Genomic DNA, 23,735 nt, shown 5'->3' with positions numbered 1-23,735 from the left:
AATGGATTTTCACTCTGAAGACTTATCTAATTTATCCTGGACTAGAGCTGGGAGGACAGACTGGAATAGGAAAGAAAATAGGGACATATATGTGTGTACACACATATTTATAGATATATGCATATAAAGGAAAGAGAATATGTGTGCATGTATGTTTATATATGTATATAGATTGCATTCATACGCATAAGTATACATATGCAGAGATACATACAGATGGTGTTGGAATACTGCAGTGATACAGAATTCTAAAGATATATGGTAACAGAATGGTACCTGTATTTACTTTGTATTGTCTCATTTGTGTGGTATTCTGTATTGCCAGTTGCACTGATTAGAAAGGGAGTCCTGTTTTAAAATAGGTGAAATAAAAACAACCCACATTTTGGGTCTTTTGCTTTCTGGCATTTCAGCTTAAATCTGACTGCATTTTAAGTGTTCCATGCAGTCATACGGTTTGGGAAAGTATTTATAAAATTAGTCTCACTGAACTGGCTGAACACATGCTACTATACTGCTTCTTGTAATAAAACATGAGAGTTGACAACAGTAAAGATTCAAGATCACTATGTATATAGCCTATATTGATATAGCAAGTAATGTGGAACAAAACCTAGCAAGTCTTAATATTAAAAAAATATGGAAAATGACTCATACGTAGTGTGTGGGAAGAAACAGGTATTACAAGTGTATGGGATCTGATTGTTTCTTTTAATCAGTCTGAAAACACAAGAAAGTTACTATTAATCTCTGCTAACTTTAATTACTTACCAGAAACAATGCCTGCCTATAATTTTCCCAGTTTTCTAATTTTGCTCTGCTTGAAGACAGATGGAAACAATATGTAATCACTTATATAAATTAGTGTAGCTATTATGCAGGCAATCATTTACATGTTCAACATGACAAAAATTTTTTTATTGTTTTTTGAGTTTTCTAACTTGTAGCTACAGGTTAGTTATGCTAGCTTTCTTTACACATGTGCAACAATCAGATGTAGTTATCAAAATATTCTGGTTTAATTTAATTTTTTTTTTTTTTAATTTACAGAAAGATGGAGAGAAAAATCACAAGGTCAGACTAGCAGTTGGAAATGGAGTAAGAAATGATGTATGGAGAGAATTCTTAGACAGATTTGGTGCTATTAAGATCTGTGAGTTTTATGGCGCCACTGAAGGAAACATTTGTTTCATGAACCACACAGGAAAAATTGGATCTGTTGGACGCACCAATTTCTTTTATAAGGTGACTACTTATATTATACTTTGTAAAATGGAGTGCTGAAAGTCAGTGTATTTATTGGTTTGACCACAGGACATGGGACTTGAGGTATAAGGTAAACATTGTTACTGCAAGATTACTTGGCAGTCTGTAAAATCTTGGCTGTCCAAGTATCACTGATCATGCTTAGCACCCAACCCAGTTACGTTTTTAGCAGTAACACTGGAAGTTTTAGAGTCCACAGAACTCATGAATGCCTTGCCATTCTTAGGAGAATTTTTAGTAGATTCTGAATATAAGGATCAGGTCTCTATTACATTAAAGGGCAAAAATGGAAGTTAGATTTCTTTTAGTACTTACCAACATAGCATCTGTGAAGTAAACACAAAGTATATTTATATTATATAATACTCTGTGGATATTTGGCATAAATGAGAATTGGTAGTAATAAAGTAATGCATAAATAACTTGAAGGGATATTTTATACCTACATATAATCATATATATAACTCAAACTGTACTTCATGTAATTTGCTTCCTTATACTGAAATTTCAAAGAATATATATTCCATATATATAAATATTATGTAAATACACAGAAAGTACCAGTTACAGTAATATAAAAATTCCATGCCTGCTGTCTGCCATGTCTTCTGTATTTATTTTGTTCTAGGTTACTTAACGTAGAAATTTTTTTTGTCCAGTACTTATGGCATCTTTTGTATTTGCAAGCCCATCTCTTGCATTTCTGTAGTTTTGGCAAAGTCGTATCTCTTGAGAAACAGTAGATGTTATTTGTATCATACAGACTGTCTTCTTCTTGATGTATCCAAGTAAATGAAGAATTATGAAAAGGGTCAACTTACAACTTGTACGTTCTCACACATACCTTTAAGTATTTCACCAAGAAATTCATGGGTTTCACCCTTTGGATCCTATTAATACTATTTTTGAAATAATTGCAGAGGTCAGTAAATAATATGGGTCTCAAGCTCTAGATATTAACATGAAAGATTACTTAGTACAGCTTTCTAGCAGGGAGACTAGATATTTAATATTATGTTGCTATTTATGCAAATTTGTACTTCTGAAATAACAAGATTATACACATCGCCTAGAATTTGCAGAAGTAACCAATTCTGTGTATCCAAATCCTCATATTTTAAGTGATTTTTGTGCTTCTGAAGAAAGCTGATAGGAAAATGTCAAGTCCAATCTGTTTTCACAGAGAATAACACTTTCTGGAAACCTATCTGTGTGAGGTGGCTTAAGATGAAGACAAATGGGTTTGTTTACAGCTTATATGTTCCAGGGTCCACATTTTCAGTACAGCATCACATAGACTACCTCACAGTTCAAGGTGTGGACTGTATCTTTGTTTCAGGGATAGGAGCCCATGAGCTGGTGTTTCATTAGACCTTGCAGGGAGAAACGAGGAAACATTAAAAGAGAGACGGCAGGAGCTGCTGAGTTTTTCAGGAGCCACTGAGAGCTCAGGAACTAAATCAGACTTTGCTGATTTTCTGTGTTATGTATTACTGATAGTCTGTGGTATACACAGTGGACATCAAGTGCTAATAGGTATCTTTAGAAAGATACAGGTCACTACAGGGAATCAGGGATCTGGAATGTAAGGAGCAGCAGCTGAATTAGCCAATGTTACATTTTTTTTTCAGAGGACACTAAACCATGTGTTGTGATTACTCGTAAACCTATTTAAAAAAAAAAAAAATTCTTACAAAATTTTACATTTGTTCAAAACCTCGTAAATTTGTTCTCAGAATTTTAAAGCTCTTGACAATTTAGTCAGAAGTCAATCTCCTGGAAATACCATATGTAGGTTTCATCATAGAGAAGATCAGACTTGAAATTACCTAATTATTGACTTCATTTTCTGTATTTTTAATCAACTAGTGTATTTGGTTGGGTTTTGTTTGTTTGTTTGTTTGTTTGTTTGTTTGTTTTTGCATATGTTAGGAGTAGCACTTCATATATTAATAAAATTTGCCTTTTGATTTCCAAAAGGAAGATTAGTATTTTGAGCTTTTTTTTTTTTTGCACATGAAGCATGCTACTTGTTCCTCTTTAAGGATCACTCTTAAAATTTAAGACAATTGCTGCATATTAAGCGAAAAATACCTTTTGAAACTGCAATTAAAAATAAATAAATGCAATACTTGATTCCACTAGATACCTTTACATTACTTTGTGCACTGCTCCAAGTTAGAACTGGTGTAGTCTATAGAAACATCAACATAATCTGCTAAGATAATTAGGGATTGTTTGCTCACTTACTCAGTATGTATATGGAAAGATAGTAAGAGATTTTTTGAATTATAAAAAGCCATTCATTACATTTGGCTTGACCTGACATCGGAGTACATTCTATCTTTTTCAATACTCTCTTTTCCCTAAAAGTAAGTCCACAGTAAGTCTTCAGTTATTTCTGCAGCTTCTGTTGTAAGTAACTAAAGCACATTGTTGTCACAGGCTCAGTTTTTAGCTATTACTGTTCTCCTTGGGACCTGAGGTACACTGTCTGCCATTTCTTCCACCAGTGTATATTAATTTGGCATTCCGTATCTGTAGAGTTTGAGAAGACTTAAGGTTGTTGCTGAAAACCAGATTCAATGCAGAGACAACCTCACCTCAGTTATGTGGACATGGTATGTTTAGCTAGATTGTTGGGTAACTTATATGACCCCTATTACATGGTAACAGATCAGCCAAGATTATCTTCCAAATTGAGAAGTTCTCAAAGGCTTCTCCAAAGCAGCATCAGGCATCATTTCATAACCAGTGTGCTTTGATCTAGAGCATTTGTAGTTACATAATGTACCCAATCTCTATCAAAGAATTTCTGCTAGCAGAACAAAAAGGCACATGACCCTTTTATTTTTTTCAGTATAATAATTAGATGTGTCAAATTATCAGTTTTCTAATACATTAACTGCTGGGGCTTTGCTCTTGTTTCCTATGCAGTCTTTCTGGAACAGCTTCTTCAGTCTTCTTTGTGACACTCACTAGTTAGCGGGTGCAGCTAGTTCGTTCACCCATATGCTGAAGCAGAGCAGTGTTGATATGAGCAAAGTTTCGTGTACAGTGCAGTTGTAGAAAAGCCAAGGAGATGCAGGGAGAGAGACACAATCATGAAAACAGCATAAGATATATAAATTTTCATACTTAAATTCTTAAGTTTATTTCTGTATGTGTTTTTGATTACTTTGCAATCAAGTATTGTGACACAAACTCATTCTATATTGTAATGACATAAGTTAGTACTCACTTATTTCAGGCCTTTGTTGTTTTTAAATATGTCTTACAGGTTTCACATTATTAGACAACACATTCTGAAGTGTAGCTGTTACTTTTGTTTTTCTTATTTTTCATGACATTTATTAAATATCTACTGACACGCAAGGGAGAGCAGCTTTATTTCTGGCTCTCTGACTCTTGAGCGGTCTGAAGTTGGAAAGGGAGATTGCCTCCTACTGGAAAGCAAAGAATAGTGCAAGGAAAACCCACCTATCTGGTTACTAAATTATCTTGTTTCCGCAAATAAATAGTACAACAACATTTGAAATCTTATTTTGATGTGGGATGATATGTAGAAATACCCTTAAACAAGTATTCTGGGAATTTCGAATACAACTATTTACCTGGGGATAGAAAGAAGTTTGAAAAAGGGGAAAAGAGATTTGTGTGATTATGTGATAGATTAAAGGAAGAAATGTACACTTTGCACTGGCATGGAGATGAACTAAATACAGTATAAAAGTCCATCCATACATATATCAAACGTGTAGCTGGAATAATGATGGGTAGATTCCAGGTATAATATTTTTAATGGAGAAAAACTAAATAGACATTTTATTTCTGTTGTACCCAACAACAACATGGCAGTTTCTGAAGGTGAAATGCAAAGGATACAGCTATAAAAGACAAATTGAGCACTCCAAGTGAGGAAAGTAAATCTTCTGTCAGTACCTGACAAGTGGTGGTTCTGATTGGAAGTCGTATTGATAAATATTGGGGTTCTATACATTTATTTTCCTAAATAATTTTGAAGACACAAATTAATGCATAAAAATAGGTGAATGCATTGCAATTGCCAGATATCTAAGAAGCCATGAAAGAAGAATGCTAACTTAAGGCAATGCTCTTGTTCCACTTGGTTATTTTCACACTATACTCTTTATATGAGGGATTACTTGAAAGTGTTACACAGTATATAAATAAATCCCTAAATATGGATATTCATAATGTAAACACAGACTCAGTGAACAGAATAGTGGAAAACTCTGGCTAGCATTTTAGATGATTGGAATTTTGATACCATCTTGAAATTTTTTGCAGAGAAGATAGTGTATAGATGATTATCCAAGCAATAAATGACTGAAGTTTACACTTGATATACATCTCTATGTAGCTAATGTTTCTGATTGATGTTATTATGACATTAAAAGTTTTAATGTATTATGACATGTGTATATATAGAAATTGGTTATGGGAAAAAGCTGTACTCTCAGTATCTATCAAATATGTACGTAAATCTATATCTTGCTCTGAAATATATTTTATGTGACAGCAGAGAATATGCAATGGGAATAGAACTGATGAAATCCAGTGAAGCTTATAATAAAAACTAAAAATAATCCATGACAACCCTGAAAGATTATTCCAATTTTATTTATAAATGTATTTTAAGGACTTACTGTATGATTCTAAATTTCTTACTCAAAATTCTTTGGATGATAATCATCTGTAGGTTGAGATACACTTAAGTAATATTTATTGGAAAAGAGCAGTTGATAACAAATCAGAAATTGTTTCAACTGTTACAGCATCTTATGTGAAACAGCAGTGCTGAATTAGTATTACGTTTTTTTCCACATAGCTATAGAACAATATGGCAGAAGAGATCACTCCTAGTTTAAAAACAAAGCCATATTTAACCATGTCTTAACATCCTGGAAAACTTTATTCACAGGCAAAAGTTTGACATCTGTTCCTGGAATTTCATTGACCAGGGGAAGGGAAAGACAGAATAGCTAAAAAAAGTATTGCTTCTGCTTTCACTTATCAAGTACTGCAATGAGTTTTTGGTGCGTTCTTTTTTTCATTGACTGCAGATTGAAACGGTGGGAATTTCAAAACTATTTTCAAAAAAAGTGGCACAGTAAGAGACACTAATGTTGCAGTTTAAATAATCTTATGTTTCAGTGAGATTAGTGTTGATTTTTGGTTGATCCATTTGCATAGTGTTCTGGAGAATAAAATCTCAGATTAAAATCATGAGTGCTGCAGTATTCTGTGAAAATAATATTGTAGTGCTTCAGTGGTTCAGGCTGTTTTCCAGTAAATTTTAAATGAGATAAAAGAAAAGTAGGCCAGTAACCAGACTAAATGCTTTGCTCTGGTGCCTTCATTTTCTACTATTTAATATGAAAAGAAAGTTTAATGCACAGAGACAGCGGTTTGAGTAGAAAATATTTTGGCTTATACTTTCATTTTGAATATCTAATGTCTAGTATGTGCTGTTTTCTCTTTTCAATTGTGTATTTGCATGATTTATTTCAACAATCTAATTGAAATAGGCGTAGTTAATACTCCAGAGTTGGAAGTAGTAGAAGATGTATCCAGGAGCATAAATAGTAAATCTCAGTGGTCATTTAGATGACCTCAAGTACTAACTAGCTTCTGAGCAGTTAAAACAACATAAAGTAATGCATCAAACAGTCTAATACAGATACTGACATATATTTTGATCTCTGAAGGAGCAAATCGATGAAAATGAACATGAGCAGGGCGTGCTGCTGTTCTAATTAAGCACAAATATCAGAATAACATATCACACTATTTCATTCTTATTCACATTATTCAATGCATTTGTTTTGTCTTATGAAATCTATTGAACTAGTAAATATCAATGCAAAAAAGAAGTGAAACAGTACAGCAATTTAATGTACTGCATGTATTTGCAGAAATGCAAAGAAAAGACTCCAAGAGAAATATCTTCTACTTAAGAAGAATACCACCCATTCTACTTATCAAGAATAAAGTGGTTATCTTGAAATTAAGTTAAATTGTGTAGCATTTATCAAATTCAAGAATTTAAGAGCTACAGTGAAGTATTAGATTAAAAAAAAAATCCCCTTGGCTTTATTGAAAAAGTGTCTGATTTCTGGATCATGACTTGATTTTGCACACTATAACCTCGTTCTTTTGATCAGCAGTTAAAAATGTGCATTCCCTGTTGTTTTAGACACCAGAATACCCCAAGAAGCCATGTTATACCAGCTAAAGATGACAGTTCAAATTTAATGTATGCTTCTACTACTCTGATCCTTGTACTACTGATATGTGGGTCCCACAATTCATTTATAAGAAAATGAACAATACAATTCTGTATCTTCACCAAGTAATTTTGAAAGTTACACGATCACAAAAATGTTTGTGTGTCAGTTATCTCCAGGAAACTGTGTAAGTTTACAGACAGAATATTTTCAGTTTCAGATGAAACTCTTCTACTCTGATGAGCAAGACTGAAAGTTTTCTTGCTTATATCTGCTGCCACTAGATGTCACTGTCTAGATGAAAAACGACCTTTTTTTTCCCTTTTTCAGCTTTTTTTCCCATTTGATTTAATCAAGTATGATTTCCAGAAAGATGAACCAATTAGAAATAAGCATGGTTGGTGTGAGAAAGTTAAGAGAGGTAAGTATGTATTACAATGTATTACAATGGTAATGCAAACACTTCCAGGATCTTTTTTTTTAAGAGACCTTACTATTGGGATACTGCATGATACCAACATAAACTATTAATCTTCAATTCTAACAAAAGCAATACGAATTTTGATGTAAGACAGACTTTATTAAGCACTGCAGTGCTGACACTGAAAGAACTTAGGAAATCTTTGGATATATTCACAGAAGAGCAGTGTGGAAAAATGACAGTGTGATATGGTCTCTAAATATGAAGGAAAGAAGTTAGCATACTGAGGTGATTGCCTGGGAGATCTATGAGAAAGACTGGTGAATTAGATGAAGTGCTTTTTGGAGAGACATTAAGTGCTTTTGATTAAGTGCTCCTTTATATATTTTATCAAATACATTGCTTAATTATAACTGTCTTCAAAATGCTTATCAGAAAAGTGGTATCCCTTGATTATACCCATTTTCAAAGTGTGACATGCATACCAAGACATCCTAACCATATATCTCCTTAATTTTTGAGGAAGAAGAATTATATTTAAACTCCTATATTTTACTCAAAAAACGAAAGCAGTGATGTTTATCACATTACTAAAAAGTCTTCAGAGTTTTTCTCAGAAATTCTGAAGTTCTGAGCCTAACTAAGGATTTACTGCTTTGGTCAAACAGCTGCTCTTTTAGATACACTGGCTTTTTAACTGATTAGGGAGCTGTTAAAGTTGAGGCTTATCACTAGAAATCCAGTAAAGTGTAGGAAGAAGGAAATACTATTTGCTCTGTGCACTTTGAGATGATAAAAAAATGCACTAGTGAACTCAGAATTGATGGATGAGAACTGTTTAGTCAATAAGAAGAAATATATAACAGAAATTTGAATAGACAATATTGCTCTGTGTGTTTATGATCACTATGTGCTCAGAGGTGACATGAATTGCAAAGCAGCGGTAACAGGTTTTATTTTTTATTATTAACCTTTTATAATTTGGGCTTAAATACTGAACCCTGCTAAACTTGGTTCCTGGTGTTGTAAAGTGCTGTGTAGCAAATTAACAGCAATGCAATGTATAGGATTTGTGTATTTTAAGTTTACATTTGTTTCCACTTCTTTGTATAGGTGAGGCTGGTCTTCTCATTTCCCAAGTGAATGCAAAGAACCCCTTCTTTGGCTATGCTGGCAATAAGAGACACACAGAAAAGAAGTTACTCAGTGAGGTATTTAAGAAGGGTGATCTTTATTTTAATACTGGAGACCTAATGGTTCAAGATCATGAAAATTTCCTGTATTTCTGGGACAGGATTGGAGATACCTTCAGGTATAATCAATATTTCTTTTTACATATCTTCATTAAAAAACTGACATGTAGGTTAGAATAATAGTGATCTATTTGCTTTCTGCTAGAAGTGGTCAGTTTAGAAGTACGTTGATGCAGTATGTAATGGTCTTGATAAGGATAATAGGGGCTTCATTTTGCAAAAAGTGCTCCTACTAAGCTGGATAATTCATCTCCAGTTTTGTAGGAATTACGGGTCTTTGAACAATCCTTCAGTGATCATACTTACCAGTGGTAATTTTGCTGCTGGCAAGGAGAACTGGATACAGAAACAGATAAAAATGCATGAAATGCTAAGCTGTGGTCTCATCTGATATATTTGGATATACATAAAATTTTTCAAATCATCAGGTTATGATAAACAAGCATTGTACTTCATAGTGATGGATAATATCTAGTAACACTTTAATTACTAGCACTGGTAATAAGATCAATGTACCAAGATGATGAGCAAGAACAAATATGAGCTATTGATAATCTAAAATGAATGGAATCTTTTTAAAGATATGCCTATATATCTCCAAAGGACAAAAATATTTTGTTTTCCACATTTTAGATGGAAAGGAGAGAATGTTGCAACAACGGAAGTTTCTGATGTCATTGTTATGATGGATTTCATACAAGAAGCAAATGTGTATGGCGTATCAGTACCAGGTAAAAGAAGCTTCAGCTTTATTTTTTCCATCCTCTGTGTTTAATTGTTAACCTTTGTAACTCTTTTATTTCATGTTGTAAACCCATGAGTCATTTCTAATTGACTCATCTTTTTAATATGTAGCTAGTGTGTGTACGTAGATAATGAAGATGCCAACTGTTTCTGAATGAGGCAGTACATTTTTATGTGCATATAATATGTACTTTTGAAAAATTATCTTTCATGAAGTTGTGATAGCTGCATAAGCTAAAGTTTCAAGCTTTATTATTTTGACAGTCATGGAAAATCCACATTTTCATGTGTCAGAATAAAATAATGTCAGCAAGGTAAGAGTTAACATAGCTTTAAAGAAAAGTGTATGAATATATTCTATTTTATTTAGATTTTAACCAAGGCTTATAAACTCTTTACAGACAAGAATGTTAGAAAGCCAAGGTCATTACAAGGAATAAACAGGAAAAAAAAGAAATTACTTAAAAGCAACTACCTTCTTTTCAGGTTTTTTTTTGTTAATTTGCATAAGGTTATTTGGGCCTGATTCCCATTAATTCTAAAGGCTTTTAAAACTGTATAGCAGGTCTTGCTGACAGGGAAATGAATTTCTCCCTAGCAACTTGTGTGGTGCTGTGTTTTGCCTTTGTGGCTGAAGCAGCATTGGTAACTCAGCACTGCTTAGCTGGACTTTTGCCTACCAGTGGGAAGCAGCAAATGCATTCTGCTTTTTTGCTTTGCTTGTGCATACGCCTTTTTCTTTCCCTGCTAAACTGCCATTATCTTGGTGCATGAGTCTTCTCACCTTCTTTCAGTTTATCCTGTCATGTGGGAGAGGGGAGTGAGTGAGAGAAGTGGATATTTAGCCCTTGCCCAAGGTCAAACCCCTACAAAATTATAAGCTTAAAATGCGAGAAGGGTGCTACTTGCCACTAGTTTAAAGCCACAAGAAAAATCATATTGAAGAGTACTGACTGAAAATCAGAATTAGAAGAACGAAAGCTCCTCACTTCATGTACAACATTTACCTTCTGATTCTTATCTGTATGAAGAAATAGCTGAGCCAGTTTACAGGGCACAAATAAATTCCCTCACAGAAACTGTAGCACTGGGGGGGAAAAAAAAGATAAACAGGAGAAAAAGGGTTAGCTGTTGCTACTCAAACAGTAGTTAAAATGTGAAGGGTTTCTTCCATTGTTGAGTTTTATTTCTCTTGTGTTTTACCCATTTTTCTCTCTCATAGACCTACTGTCTTTCCACTCACATGGATCAAGGCTGTTAATCTTTCTCTCTGTTGACAACTTTAAGATCCACAGTTTTGAGAGGACATAGTGGCAAGAGGGAAAGGCTGAATGTGAAAGAGCATTCAATTCATTAATCCAGGGGAGCACATGTGCAGTCTGTTTTTGAGAGAAGAGTGAATTTGTTGCTTAACTCATCACCTGATTGATCTCCAAAGAGTGAAATATTGTATAAAATCAAAGTGTAATCCTACTGTTATAGTGAAACTCAGAATACTATATGTAATTGTCAGTCCACCATTATTTCTTTTTTGTAAAGTTTTCATCTCACTTCCTTTTCTCTAGGCCATGAAGGAAGAGCTGGAATGGCCTCTCTTATTTTAAAGCAGAATAAAGCAATCAACCTGGAGCAATTGTATAAACAAGTAGTGACACATCTCCCAGGTTATGCCTGTCCTCTTTTTCTAAGAGTCCAGGTAAGCTGGATGACTGCTTTGTGCATACAAACATCTATGCTATTTGAGCACTGAGAAGTCTAATGAAATATGAGAAAATGCATGTTCAGATATCATATAATTTTATTTTAGAACTGGTCCTATTTACTGTATTAATGGAGTTTTAGGGGAAGAGTTACATAAAAAAGGCAATGCAATTTGCAGATTATTTTAAAATAAGAGGAAATGTATTAATCAGTAAGAAGAGACATCATACAAAAGCATTTGTGGAGATTAGAAGCATGCACATGGGAAAACAAGAGGTTTGGATTACTAAACTGGGAACTATTTCAACTGGAGAAAATAACCTAAAATCCATTTTATTCATTGAAAATGAGAGAGTAGAAAGGTAAAGCAGGAGACACAATAAACAAGATAAAGGAAAAGAGGTCATGAAGTGGAGCTCAAAAGAAAGAATGAGGAAAGAGGATGCTGGAATCAAAGAATCACCAAGGTTGGAAAAGACCTACAAGATTATCCAGTTCAACTGTCTATCAGCAGTAGTTCTCACTACACCATGTCCCTCAACACAATGTCTAAACCTTCCCTGAACTCCTCCAGGGTTGATGAATCCACCACCTCCCTGTGCAGCCCATTCGAGCACTTCACCACTCTTTTGGAGAAGTAGTATTTCCTAACGTCCAGCCTAAGTCTCCCTGGCACAACTTGAGAAAGAAATACTCTCAGATGTCCATGCAGTATGGGAAAGTATGAAGAGCAGTTTTAATGGTTGCATCGAGAGTTGATGACAGGTCAAAGGGATAAGCAACAATTGCACTAAAATTTCACAAGTCAATTAGGAACGTTCCAAGATTGCTTAACAATGAAAGGAGCACTGTGGTCAGAGATTTAGCTGTAATTTAATCAGAGTGGCAATGGAGGAGTTGAATCTAGGATTGGTAGTAAATCGTAAGCTCAGTTTGAAATGAAAAATAAATAAAGTAATCACTGCAGAGTTTAGTGGTGTCTGTGACAAAGGTTTCAGATGGGAGGAAAAAAAAAATCACAGAACAGCTTGGGTTGGAAGAGACCTCAAACCTTATCCAGTCCCAACCTGCTGCAAAATTGCCACCCACCAGATCAGGCTGCCCAGGACCCCATCCAGCCTGGCCTTGAACACATCCAGGGATGGAGTATCCACAGCTTCTTTGGGCAACTTGTTCCAGTGCCTCACTACTCTCACAACCCTTGGTTGCTTGCAAGTGACTGCAGCTTCTTTTCACTCTATCAACATGTGTTGGTCCATAGCAGAACAGAAGTTCTGAGAAAAATGATTTCTAGAGAAATGAGACCAAACAGTATCAATTAGGACTTACAAAAACAAGTGAAAGTGTGAGTCAAAACATAATAAATCTCTCTCTCTCCTACAGGAAACAATGGAAATGACTGGAACTTTCAAACAACAAAAATTTAGATTAGTGGATGAAGGTTTTAATCCATCTACCATTACGGATCCTCTTTATTTTTTAGATAATTCCAAGCAAACATATATCTTGTTAACCAAAGCAGTATATGAGAGAATCTTATCTGGTCAAATCAAACTTTAATTAACCTAATGAAAAGCTATTAAGGGACAGTTTCTATGAGCTACTATGTGAAAATCAGTAAAAATTATTACCAATATTGATATGTTATCTAGATTAATATTTCATGTAGTTCATATTTTCTTTCAAACGTGTATTGTACCTTTCCTCACTTACCTTAGTTCACTAGTAATTTACTACCACTTGAGATCAAATACAAGTAAAGAACCTGTAAAACAAAAATGAAATTTTAATTTTAGAACATAAGTGCTGAATCTGGTAGCTTTTCTTAGAACTAAAGGAACATGTATGATACAAAGTAAAAAAGATCAAACATAACAAAAGTGTAGTGACAGAAGCTGCTATTAATTCTATGCAGACAAACTATGCCAGCAACATATTTTTAAATGTATCTAATATATACTTTCAAATATTTGCTTTAGAAAATATAGACTTGGAAGTGGTTAGAAGAAAAATCTTACATGGAGGAGTTTTATAACGGAACATAAAACAAAAGGGGATGAAACAGAAGAAAACCCTCCAAACAAAGCTGAAATTAAAGAATTTATAGAAAGATCACTACTGAGCCTGCTAGTCCATACTCTTTCATGTGTTGAACTGACTCTTTAGAGAATCAAAGTATGAAGACAGACCAAACTGTTGTGAAATGTTTGGCAACAGATTAAAAGTAGACAGTGTCCACACTTAATGGGAAAAAAAAATCACTCATGGAGGATTGTATAATCAACGAGTATACAGGTGTATAATCAATAACTATACAGGGAAGTTAGGCTGGAAAGATTATTGTGTTAGAGCAGGATAACCAGAAATGAATGGAAAGCTTGCCCACATCCTGGGCTTGCAGAAGAAGAGTACAAGAGGAACAATCTCCAGAAAGAGATCCTTCCTTAGTGGCAGTCAGCTCTTAAATGAGGTCTTAATGAGGGGCTCCACCCCTTGTGCTCACACTGGATTGCCTTCACCGTGCTCCCGCAGACGCAGCTGACTCATTGCTTGCCTCAGGAGATCAATCAGAGGTTCAGGCCGTGACTCAACAGTTCCCATACAAGCATAAGAAGAATGATTTGTGTTCTACGTTACGCATATTGACTAACAATATAAAAATATAAAAATAGCCTCTTTACTCTTACTAGTGTCTGCCAGAGATTATTGTTTCCTGGGTCTAAAATATTGCAGATTAAAAACAAATTCTTAATCATATATTCTCATGCCCTTCTTTACAAAATAAAAAAAAAAGATTATTTAAACAAATTTTGCATCGTCTGTTTAAGACTGATTACTTATGTACTTGTTAATAGTATGCTTTAAATACTTTTTAATAGTTTATTTTAATACCATGGTTCAGTGCACTCTTCAAATAATAAAAATAATGGGACAGTGTTATCCTGTAATGGATTGTGGCCATTACAAAAGCTTCTGCCAGATGCTTTTCGCAGTGCTTAAGAGTTAAATCACATGCTCAATTTTGATACTAGATTTACGAGTTTGACTTATTTTGCTTTACAAAATCTGTTACTGTTTAAGACTAATGTAGACGCTCTACCATTGAGAATGAGAATAAAAGAAATGTCAAAAAGGCAAGCAGAAATGTAAATAATTTTTCACCCTGTGCTCTCCCTCTCCCCTTCCTCCCCCCACTAGGAAAAAAAAAAAAGGTTTGGGAATATCACCATTTGGTGACTTACTTGTTAAAGTGCATAGGGTGAAGAAGACTGTTTCTGAATGGAAATGCTAGGGCACAAAGAGCATTACAAGAGGGAAAACATTTTCAGACTGTCAACTACGAAGAATGCTGGCTGATGTTTCTGTGCTGAGATATGTTGCAGCAGCAGCAGGACTCTTCTGACACAGCAAGCTTGAATAGCCCACAAGTGTTGGTTTCCTAACTCCAACCACTAGGGATATACTGAATTCCAGCAGCTCCTCGCTACTCCTTAGAGTATCCATGAGAGCCTGCCTGTTTACAAGGATATGCAAAAGAGTCTTTCTGTCCCATATGCTATCTCCGAGAGAGAGGATGGCTATAGTATCAAGAATTAAAAACAGGAAAAGCAACAGGGACTGTGTAAAAATAGCATATTGTTTGCCATTTCTTTCTTTTAGCAAGTAGATTGGATACCAGCACATGCACTGGAGCATGTTACAACAAAATGTGCTATTTACCAATTATTGAAGTGGCACTGGAGTTAGGCTGAATAATAGTAATGTTTATGTAAAGTACTGGGAAGGCTCTTCCTTTCAGAATGAGAAAGTTGAAATATTTTGACCAACTTGTTCATTTCCTGTCCTCATGCTCAGGTCAACATGTGGAATTGACTGAGGGGTTGAGTCTTGCTGCAAAACTATGCATAACTTTTTTCCTGAGAAGTTTGATATTTTGTGCTGGCGTTAAAGCAGCTACTGGATGATTGAGTGTGGGTGGGCAGCTGCAGTGCTGGCCTCGTATTAAAAAAAGAAAAGAAGGAGATGAAAATAAACACAAGTAATTACTTCTAAGCTTTAAAGTAATGTATCTTGAAGTTTACTTTTGCAAGTGGGGATGATGCTCAATGGTTAAAAAACCCACAGTGATCACTGCATCCAACTCTTGGCTTGAAGCAGGACCACCCAAAATTGACATAATATTTCTGAGAGCTCCCTATTCTGTGTTTACAGAACAGAGTAGGAAATCTCCTCTTGGCCTGCATGCTGTCCTGGGCCTAGTTCACCCCAGGGTATGGTTGGCCATTTGGGCTGCCATGGCATGCTGCTGGCTCATGTTCAACTTGCAGTCAGACAGAACACCCAAGATCTCTTTCTGCATGGCTGCTCTCCAGCCTCTCTTCATCTAGTGAGTACATGTATAGCCAGGATTGACCTGTCCCAGTTTCAGAGCCTTGCACTTGCTCTCAAACGTCATGCAATTGCTGATTACCTAGCCCTTTAATTTGTCAAGACGTCTGCAATCCTCTTTACCCTTGAGGGAGTCAGCAACTTCTCACGATTTAGTATTATCTGTAAACTAACATAGTATACTTTCAAGTTTTGAAAATATTAAAGAGAACTATTCCCAAAATGGAGACCTGTGGAAATCCAGTAGTGACCGGTCACCAGCTCAAGCTCCTCCTGCTGTGACTTTGGTGGTTGCAGAGCTGTTTCTCTCCCATTTCTCACTCCTCTCTCCCATTTGCTGTTGTGCAGCATTTTTAATACTTAAATATTCCTTCAATGCTTTCTTACATAATGTCATATAATCATAGACCCATCAGCAAAATGTTCACCCATTACATTATGATTTTGTCTTGCTTATATGCTGGACTTTTTGTCTAGGACACTGAAAGAAAGTGTTGAAAACTTAGCTGAAATCCAAAAACAACTGTATTTCCTTGGTCAAATAGGTGGGTAACCTTGTTATACACTGAGATTAAATTTTTTAAACAGGACTTTCTTCTTGTGAGTCAGGGTTAACTGTGACCAATGGCTGCTTTATCTGTCAAGTGTTTTTCAGTAACTCCTGGAGTAACCTTCTCCGTCATTTTGCCAGTCATTGAGACTGGCAAGATTGTAGTTATCAGTATTCTTTCTTGCCCTTCTTAAAAACTGGGATAATACTTGACATCTTCCAGCTGACTGAAGCGTGTCCATTGAAAAATAACTGAGAGAGGTCTCATGATTACATGATTCAGTCCTGGGATGAATCCCTTCGGGCTCCATAGATCTATGCATGTGGCAATGAGGCATGGACTCAGGTGTGAATGATCAAATCATTTATTACACCTATATACATTCACAAGATTCCTCTTTCAGCTTTCCCGTCTGTGACTACAACTCTTCCATCTGCCTTTACATGTCAACAAAGTATTGCACAAATGCTCCTTAGCCATGCATACAGGTGCTTATCCAACCAGAGCCATGGGCTGTTCCTTTGGCTTTTTTTTCTAGAGCTGTCCTTGCTTCTTGGTGTTGCTTTTTCATGCAGCAGCAGTTCAGAAGAAAGACTTATGAACAGTCTTTCTTGTATTCGCACAATTCTCCCTTTTTTGTTTATTAGCAAACTACCACCACTATTTACTCTAAAATAATAGCACTCTAAAATAATAGCACTAATTATATTAATAACATACTAATCAGAACTCAATCAAGGCCTTGATTGATAACACACTAAACATAAAAAAAGAGTTACACAGAAGGTCATGAGTTTTTTTAGCTGATATGTGCACACTCAGGCAATCTTAGACAATTCCATGAGTGGGAAATGGAAAATCCCTAAGTTAATGTGCTATTACTCATTGAATCCTAAGAGACAGCAAATCTCAGGAAAGAAAAGAGAAGGAGCATGCTGGCATTGGATGTGATAGGCAGTGCAAGCAGGGCATCCCCTGCTTCGAAGTGCACTTTTCCTCTCTCTCCCATCACAGTCTCTCTCCTGCTTTTATTCTTCTCAGAGTCTGCATGGTTTTTTTTCATTCGTATTCCGCATCTGCATGGCCAGTGTGCGATGCAGAGCCCAAGCAGAACAAACTGTGAGCAGAACTCACAAAATAAGACAAACTACTAAGGCTGGCTCTCTCTACAAACAAAACAGTTGCAGAAAGTATTTACAGCTGCAGCTACTTACTCCCATGTTTTCTTGCTGACCAAAGAAATAATATTGCCATCCTTGCTCACTGACATATTGCTAACTGGATCAATATTGCCTGAGTTGTCATTAACTTGAACAAGTACATGATTTATCACTTTGTTAATCGTAACTCTTGCACAGGAAATAATGCAAGGAATACAGACTAAAAGGCACACAGAAATCAAAAGACATATTAGTCCTAAATTAATTAGATTCAGAATCCAACAGCCCAGGTCTTGAATCCACCCACTGAACCAGCCCCATGAAGTTCCCACATGTAATTTCTGCACACCTTCCTGCAGTTGCTGAATACGCAGAGGATGGATCTGTTAAGTTCATGCCGCACAGTCCTCCAGTGTCCTCACAGCCATGTCCTTGTGTGAGAAGCAGGAAGTCAATAGCAGCTCTGTTCTGCAGTGCACTGTGACAAACTGAGTCGACATCCTGTAACAGGCCCGAAAGTGCTTGCGAGTTGCATTAGTCTGTTTGCTAAGCCAACATCCTAGCTTAATTAAACTAGCTAATGCTTTAGCAGCTGCTACCCCCAGAGTGAAGAGTGATGCAAACACAATTGATTCCCTGTTCCAAAATAAATCTTGTCTTTGCAATTTTATCAAAAACATGAATATTTCTTCAGATTCTACCATGATTTTGGTGTTTTGCAAGGATCACAGTCAGATTCGGTATTAATAAGGTCAACGTGCGCAAGGAGCAGGGCCCTCCTTTAATATATGATGGAATGTTTAGCCATGTGCAATCTCCACATATTAAAAATACACATACTAAAAATTACTTGATTTGGAAGTATTTGAGGGTGTGTACTTACACCAGGCTGATGCATTTTTATACACCAGCACTGTAGCATTGACTGACCATAAAAGAGATTTATCGTTTCCAGAATACTTGAAAAATACACACAAATCTATTTTTACTGATCCCCAAAGTTCTGGCTTCTGCAGGCGTAGCAACACCGGGGACAAGGGTGATCCCACATGTCCACCATCCATTTTCCTCCCCGGACCTTCTCTTCCTGCACAACTGAGGAAGCACTAATGGTGTGAGCCAGTTGTTCCCATTTTCCTTGATCAAGGAGAAGTCCTACCAGACACGTGGTAATGGGGAGTCAGGGGATGATATTGATAAGCAGAGAGTGTTCTGTCCAATGTTGCTGGCAAGCATAACCCACACATTAGTCTTAGTGTGCAGGTACCCATACAGCTTTCACGATGATGGTGCAGCAGATGAAGGTGATGTCAACAAATGAGGTTGCACTGCCATTCCTGGCATCCATCATGGTCCTGCACCTGTGGAAACACAAGCATAACCTCTCCCCCCAATTATTAGTGGGAACAGGCCTTCGCATTGACCCAATTCTAAGTTCTTTATTAGTACAGCAGCTTTCCCCTGAATATTCATTCTTTACTCATTAACTGCAAAAAAATGACAGGCTAGGGATAGTCCTCCATCATCATAACATTTTAATAAATTTATAAAGTTCAATACATGTGTGGCTTTAGCAAGCCTTTCTGCTGGAAGTGCCTCCTGCATTCCCTCTTTTTGCTTAAATAGCATAAGGATGCTGTGGTTGCGCTCAACTATGGCTTGTCCCATAGGCGAGTGTGATATGCCACTGAGATGTTTAATTCCCCATAATTATAGAAACTGTAATACTTTCTGGGATATATATCCTGGGCCACTTTCTGTCTTAATAGTTTTTGGTACCCCAAGAATTGCAAAGGCCAAAAGAAAATGCTTGCAGATATTGCAGGCCTTTTCCCAGTATGTACTGTTGCTGCTATGACTCTGGAAAAGGTTTCCACATAGACGTGGACATATTTAAGTCTTCTGAATTCACAGAATCACTGAATAGCCTGAGTTGGAAGGAACCTCAAAGATTGTGAATCTCCAACTCCTCTCCTCCACATGCAGGGCCACCAACCTCCCCATTTAATACTAGACCAGGCTGCCCAGGGCCCCATCCAACCTGGCCTTGAACACCTCCAGGGACGGGGCATCCACAACCTCTCTGGGCAGGCTGTTCCAGCATCTCACCACTCTCTGACATCCAACTTAAATCTTCCCTCCCTCGACTTAATGCCATTTCCCCTTGTCCTGCTGTTACCTACCCTTTCAAAGAGTTGATTCCCCTCCTATTTGTAGGCTCTCTTTAGGTATTGAAAGACTGCAATGAGGTCACCTCGCAGCCTTCTCTTCTCCAGGTTGAACAAGCCCAGCTCCCTCAGCCTGTCTTCATAAGGGAGGTGCTTCATTCCTTTGATCATCTTCATGGCTCTCCTCTGGATGCTCTCCAACAGCTCCCTGTCTTTCTTGTACTGGGGGCCCCAGACCTGGTCACATTACTCCAGATGGGGCCTCACAAGAGCAGAACAGAGAGGGACAATCACCTCCCTGTCCCTGCTGGCCGCCCCTCTTCTGATGGAGCCCAGGATACCATCTGCTTTCCAAGCTGCAACAGCACACTGCTGGCTCATGTTAAGTTTTTCATCCATGAGGACCCCCATGTCCTTCTTTGCAGGGCTGCTCTCAAGGACTGCTCCTTCCAGTCTGTTCAGGGATGTGTGTGACATCTGTCTGCCATAATTCCAGAGCTGTTAGATTTGAGGATTAACTCCATAAGATAGAGAAGCTGTCATTTGTTGGCAATCAGGGCATGCTGTAATTATCTGTCATGCCTGAGTCAAGCTAAGGCCATAAGACTTTTGCAGCGCCTTAGCATTCTGGTGAAAAAAGACATGTGACAGTCAAGCCTGTTCGAATTAATTGGGATGTCCAAATCCAGTTTAAGAACAAAAATGCCAGCTAACCGATCCTCTTATTTGTTTCCTTCTATTAAAGGTCCTGGCAAAGAGGTATTGGCAAAGAGGTGATTGGATATGTGTTATAAAATATGGTTCCCATCAGGAATTAACTAGAAACAAAAGAGCAGACAGAAGCATGAACAGTTGTTAATTAGAAATGTCTCTTAGTTTTGATCCTTCTATTCTAGTCACTGTTCCTGTAAATAGACTGAATCAGTGACGATATTAATTGGACTGGGCCATTTTTGAAATACTCTTACAACTGCAGCTAATTCTACAATTTGTGGAGAGCCTTTTATTGTCTAAATATCCAACTGCCATCAGCCAGATGTGTCCTACCATACAATACCGACTGACTTGTTCTCCCTGACCCATTTGTGAATACAGTCAAGGTGTCTAAGGGTACTGAGAAACATTTTGGCATCTCCTGTATAATACAATGTATTTCTAACAAGTTATGATCCAGTGAGTGTACTGATGTCACTCTGTGAATCCCTCCATTGCTACCTGAAAAGGCAGTGAACACTGGGCAGCCATTGTAACATGTTTGTAGACACAGGTAACATAATTACTGAAGGTTCAGACCCACTCAGTGATAACAACCTTTGTCTTCTTCGCATACAAGAGCAGAAATCACAGAATCACAGAATCACAGAATTGTAGGGGTTGGAAGGGACCTCCAGAGATCATCGAGTCCAACCCCCTGCCAAAGCAGGTTCCCTACAGCAGGTCGCACAGGTCGGCATCCAGGCAGGTCTTGAACATCTCCAGAGAAGGAGACTCCACCACCTCCCTGGGCAGCCTGTTCCAGTGCTCCGTCACCTCACTGTAAAGAAGTTCTTGTGCACATTTGTGCGGAACTTCCTATGCTGCAGTTTCCGGCCGTTTCCCCTTGTCCTGTCTCCACTTACCACTGAAAACAGTCTGGCCTCGCCATTCTGCCCCCCACACCTCAGATATTTATAGACCTGGATCAGGTCCCCTCTCAGTCTCCTTTTCTCAAGGCTGAACAGACCCAGTTCACTCAGCCTTTCCTCATAGCAGAGATGCTCCAGGCCCTTCACCATCTTTGTGGCCCTCCGCTGGACTCTTTCCAAGAGATCCTTGTCTTTTTTGTACTGGGGAGCCCAGAACTGGACGCAGTACTCCAGATGAGGTCTTACCAGGGCAGAGTAGAGGGGGAGGATCACCTCCCTCGACCTGCTGGCCACGCTCTTTTTAATGCACCCCAGGATGCCATTGGCCTTTTTGGCCACAAGGGCACACTGCTGGCTCATGACCAACCTGTCATCCACCAGGATGCCCAGGTCCCTTTCCGCAGGGCTCCCCTCCAGCAGGTCATCCCCCAACCTGTACTGGTGCATGGAATTATTCCTCCCCAGATGCAAGACTCTACACTTGCTTTTGTTAAACCTCATCTGGTTTTTTTCTGCCCAGAATCATTTCAACTTTTGTAGTGATTGTTTTGGAAAACTGATAAGGCAAAAGATCCATTCCAGTAATAAAAGAGGATCCTGCAAAGTATTATTTCACTGAAAGAGGAGAGCATAAGGCTGAAAATTTGGATTCAGTCCTGTTAAGTGGAATGGTAGGGCAGGGTCATATCACTGAGCTTGTCGCTGCGACATAGTTGAGGCAACCTGCAAAGCTTGCTGCACTGCAGATGTCAGTGATCTTTTGGAATTTAAATCTGGATTGCCCTTTAATAACTGAAATAATGGGAGCAGGGTTTCATTAGGTATTCCTAGCAAAGGCCTGATCCAATTTATAGTCCCTAACAGCCTTTGCATATCATTTAGAGTTTGAATGTCCAAATCCAGTTCATGGCGTTGTGGAGTGATAATCTGATTTGTAATTCACCATCCCAAATACTTCCATGGTGAACTCTCTTGGACTTTTTCTGGAGCTACCTCTAAACCACAGCTTCCTATGCTGTCAATGACTACAGCCATGGCATGTCACATTTCTTCAGTCGACTTGGTTGCCACAAGAATGTCATCCATGTAGTGATAAATAACAGCATTAAACACTTTTCCCCTAGCAGGGTTTAAGGCTCTCTTCCCCTAGCAGCACATCTACCCCAACCACCTGCAAAGGATCTCCTTATCATCTCCACATATTCTCAACTGCCTTTCATTGGGCCAATTCTGTCCAATATCCTGTCCACATCATAAACTGGGTATTTGTCAGAAGCAGTTGTGCCAGGGTTTTACCCTTTGCTTGGGCAAAGGTTATAGCTCTTCATTATTGAGCTCAGCAGGTTAGTCGTGCACTGGGACCCTATCCTGAAGTTAAAAAAAAGCTTTGCTTAGTTCCTTTATTGCGTGGAAACTCATTCCCTCCCATTCAGGAGGCCTGTTTGGCTCATGTATCACAGGGCATGCAATTGCCGAATGCAACAGATGAACTATGTCAAGTTCTCCACTTAATTCTGCCTCCTTTCACATCGACCGCCACATATCGAAGGGAAAACCACCCCTGTCCTTAGCCACATTAGGTACGGGCAGGCGGGGCGAAGAGCAGCCGCGTCACACGGGCAAGAGGGGCAGGAGCGGAGGGCCGGGAGCGGCGTGAGATTGAGGGAGGTCGGATTCTGCCGACAACGGGACAGCGGGCCCGGGAGCAGCGGATTGTCTGACCCATCCCGCCGATCATTTAAGGTCGTCTAACCACGTCTCCGTCTAACAACGGAGGCTCTGTGGACTGCCGAGCCTGCCCAACCCGTGTGTTTCCTTAAAGTCTCAAAAATAGTTCTCCACAGCCTTAAAAGACCTTGCACTACAGAATCTGAGCGAGTAGCAGCATCCCAAGGTTTGAGCGCCTCTCGGTCCACATGTCCATATCATAGATGGAGTTGCTGATCACTTCCAACTACTTGATTGGAAACCCATACAAGAAGATGTTTCAAATTAAAAAATCTATGTTCACATGATGCTTTCGGCAAACACGCTCTTTCATCTGATAAACTTCTTCTTGTTCCTTGGACATATCACCACCCACAGTTCTCCACTGCTCACTTCTGTCCAACAGAGATGATGATGTTGCCCGGCTGATCTTGCTTCCTTTCAGCAGACCTGATGCTGCTTCTTTCCAGCAGTCTTGAGTTCAGTGGGACTTGCCACC

The 23,735-nt window shown here is 38.0% G+C and overlaps 1 protein-coding gene across 3 annotated transcripts in view; it reads left to right on the top strand.

The window, feature by feature from the left end:
- SLC27A6 (solute carrier family 27 member 6) overlaps positions 1-15,744 on the top strand; it is a 41,011-nt gene extending 25,267 nt beyond the window's left edge. The window contains exons 5-10 of one of the 3 annotated variants that reach the window (XM_052701012.1): positions 1,051-1,245; positions 7,848-7,938; positions 9,052-9,250; positions 9,825-9,922; positions 11,501-11,631; positions 13,020-15,744. In XM_052701012.1, the coding sequence (XP_052556972.1) occupies positions 1,051-1,245; positions 7,848-7,938; positions 9,052-9,250; positions 9,825-9,922; positions 11,501-11,631; positions 13,020-13,196 (891 nt within the window). In that variant the 3' untranslated portion in view covers positions 13,197-15,744. The remainder of the gene's footprint in view (positions 1-1,050; positions 1,246-7,847; positions 7,939-9,051; positions 9,251-9,824; positions 9,923-11,500; positions 11,632-13,019) is intronic. The other 2 variants (XM_052701013.1, XM_052701014.1) reach the window with 2 other exon arrangements.
- The last annotated feature ends 7,991 nt before the right edge of the window (positions 15,745-23,735 follow it).

The sequence above is a fragment of the Tympanuchus pallidicinctus genome, unplaced genomic scaffold, assembly GCF_026119805.1.
Source record: "Tympanuchus pallidicinctus isolate F22 unplaced genomic scaffold, pur_lepc_1.0 scaffold4, whole genome shotgun sequence".
Taxonomy (NCBI): domain Eukaryota; kingdom Metazoa; phylum Chordata; class Aves; order Galliformes; family Phasianidae; genus Tympanuchus; species Tympanuchus pallidicinctus.
This window is presented reverse-complemented; position numbering and strand designations above follow the sequence as displayed.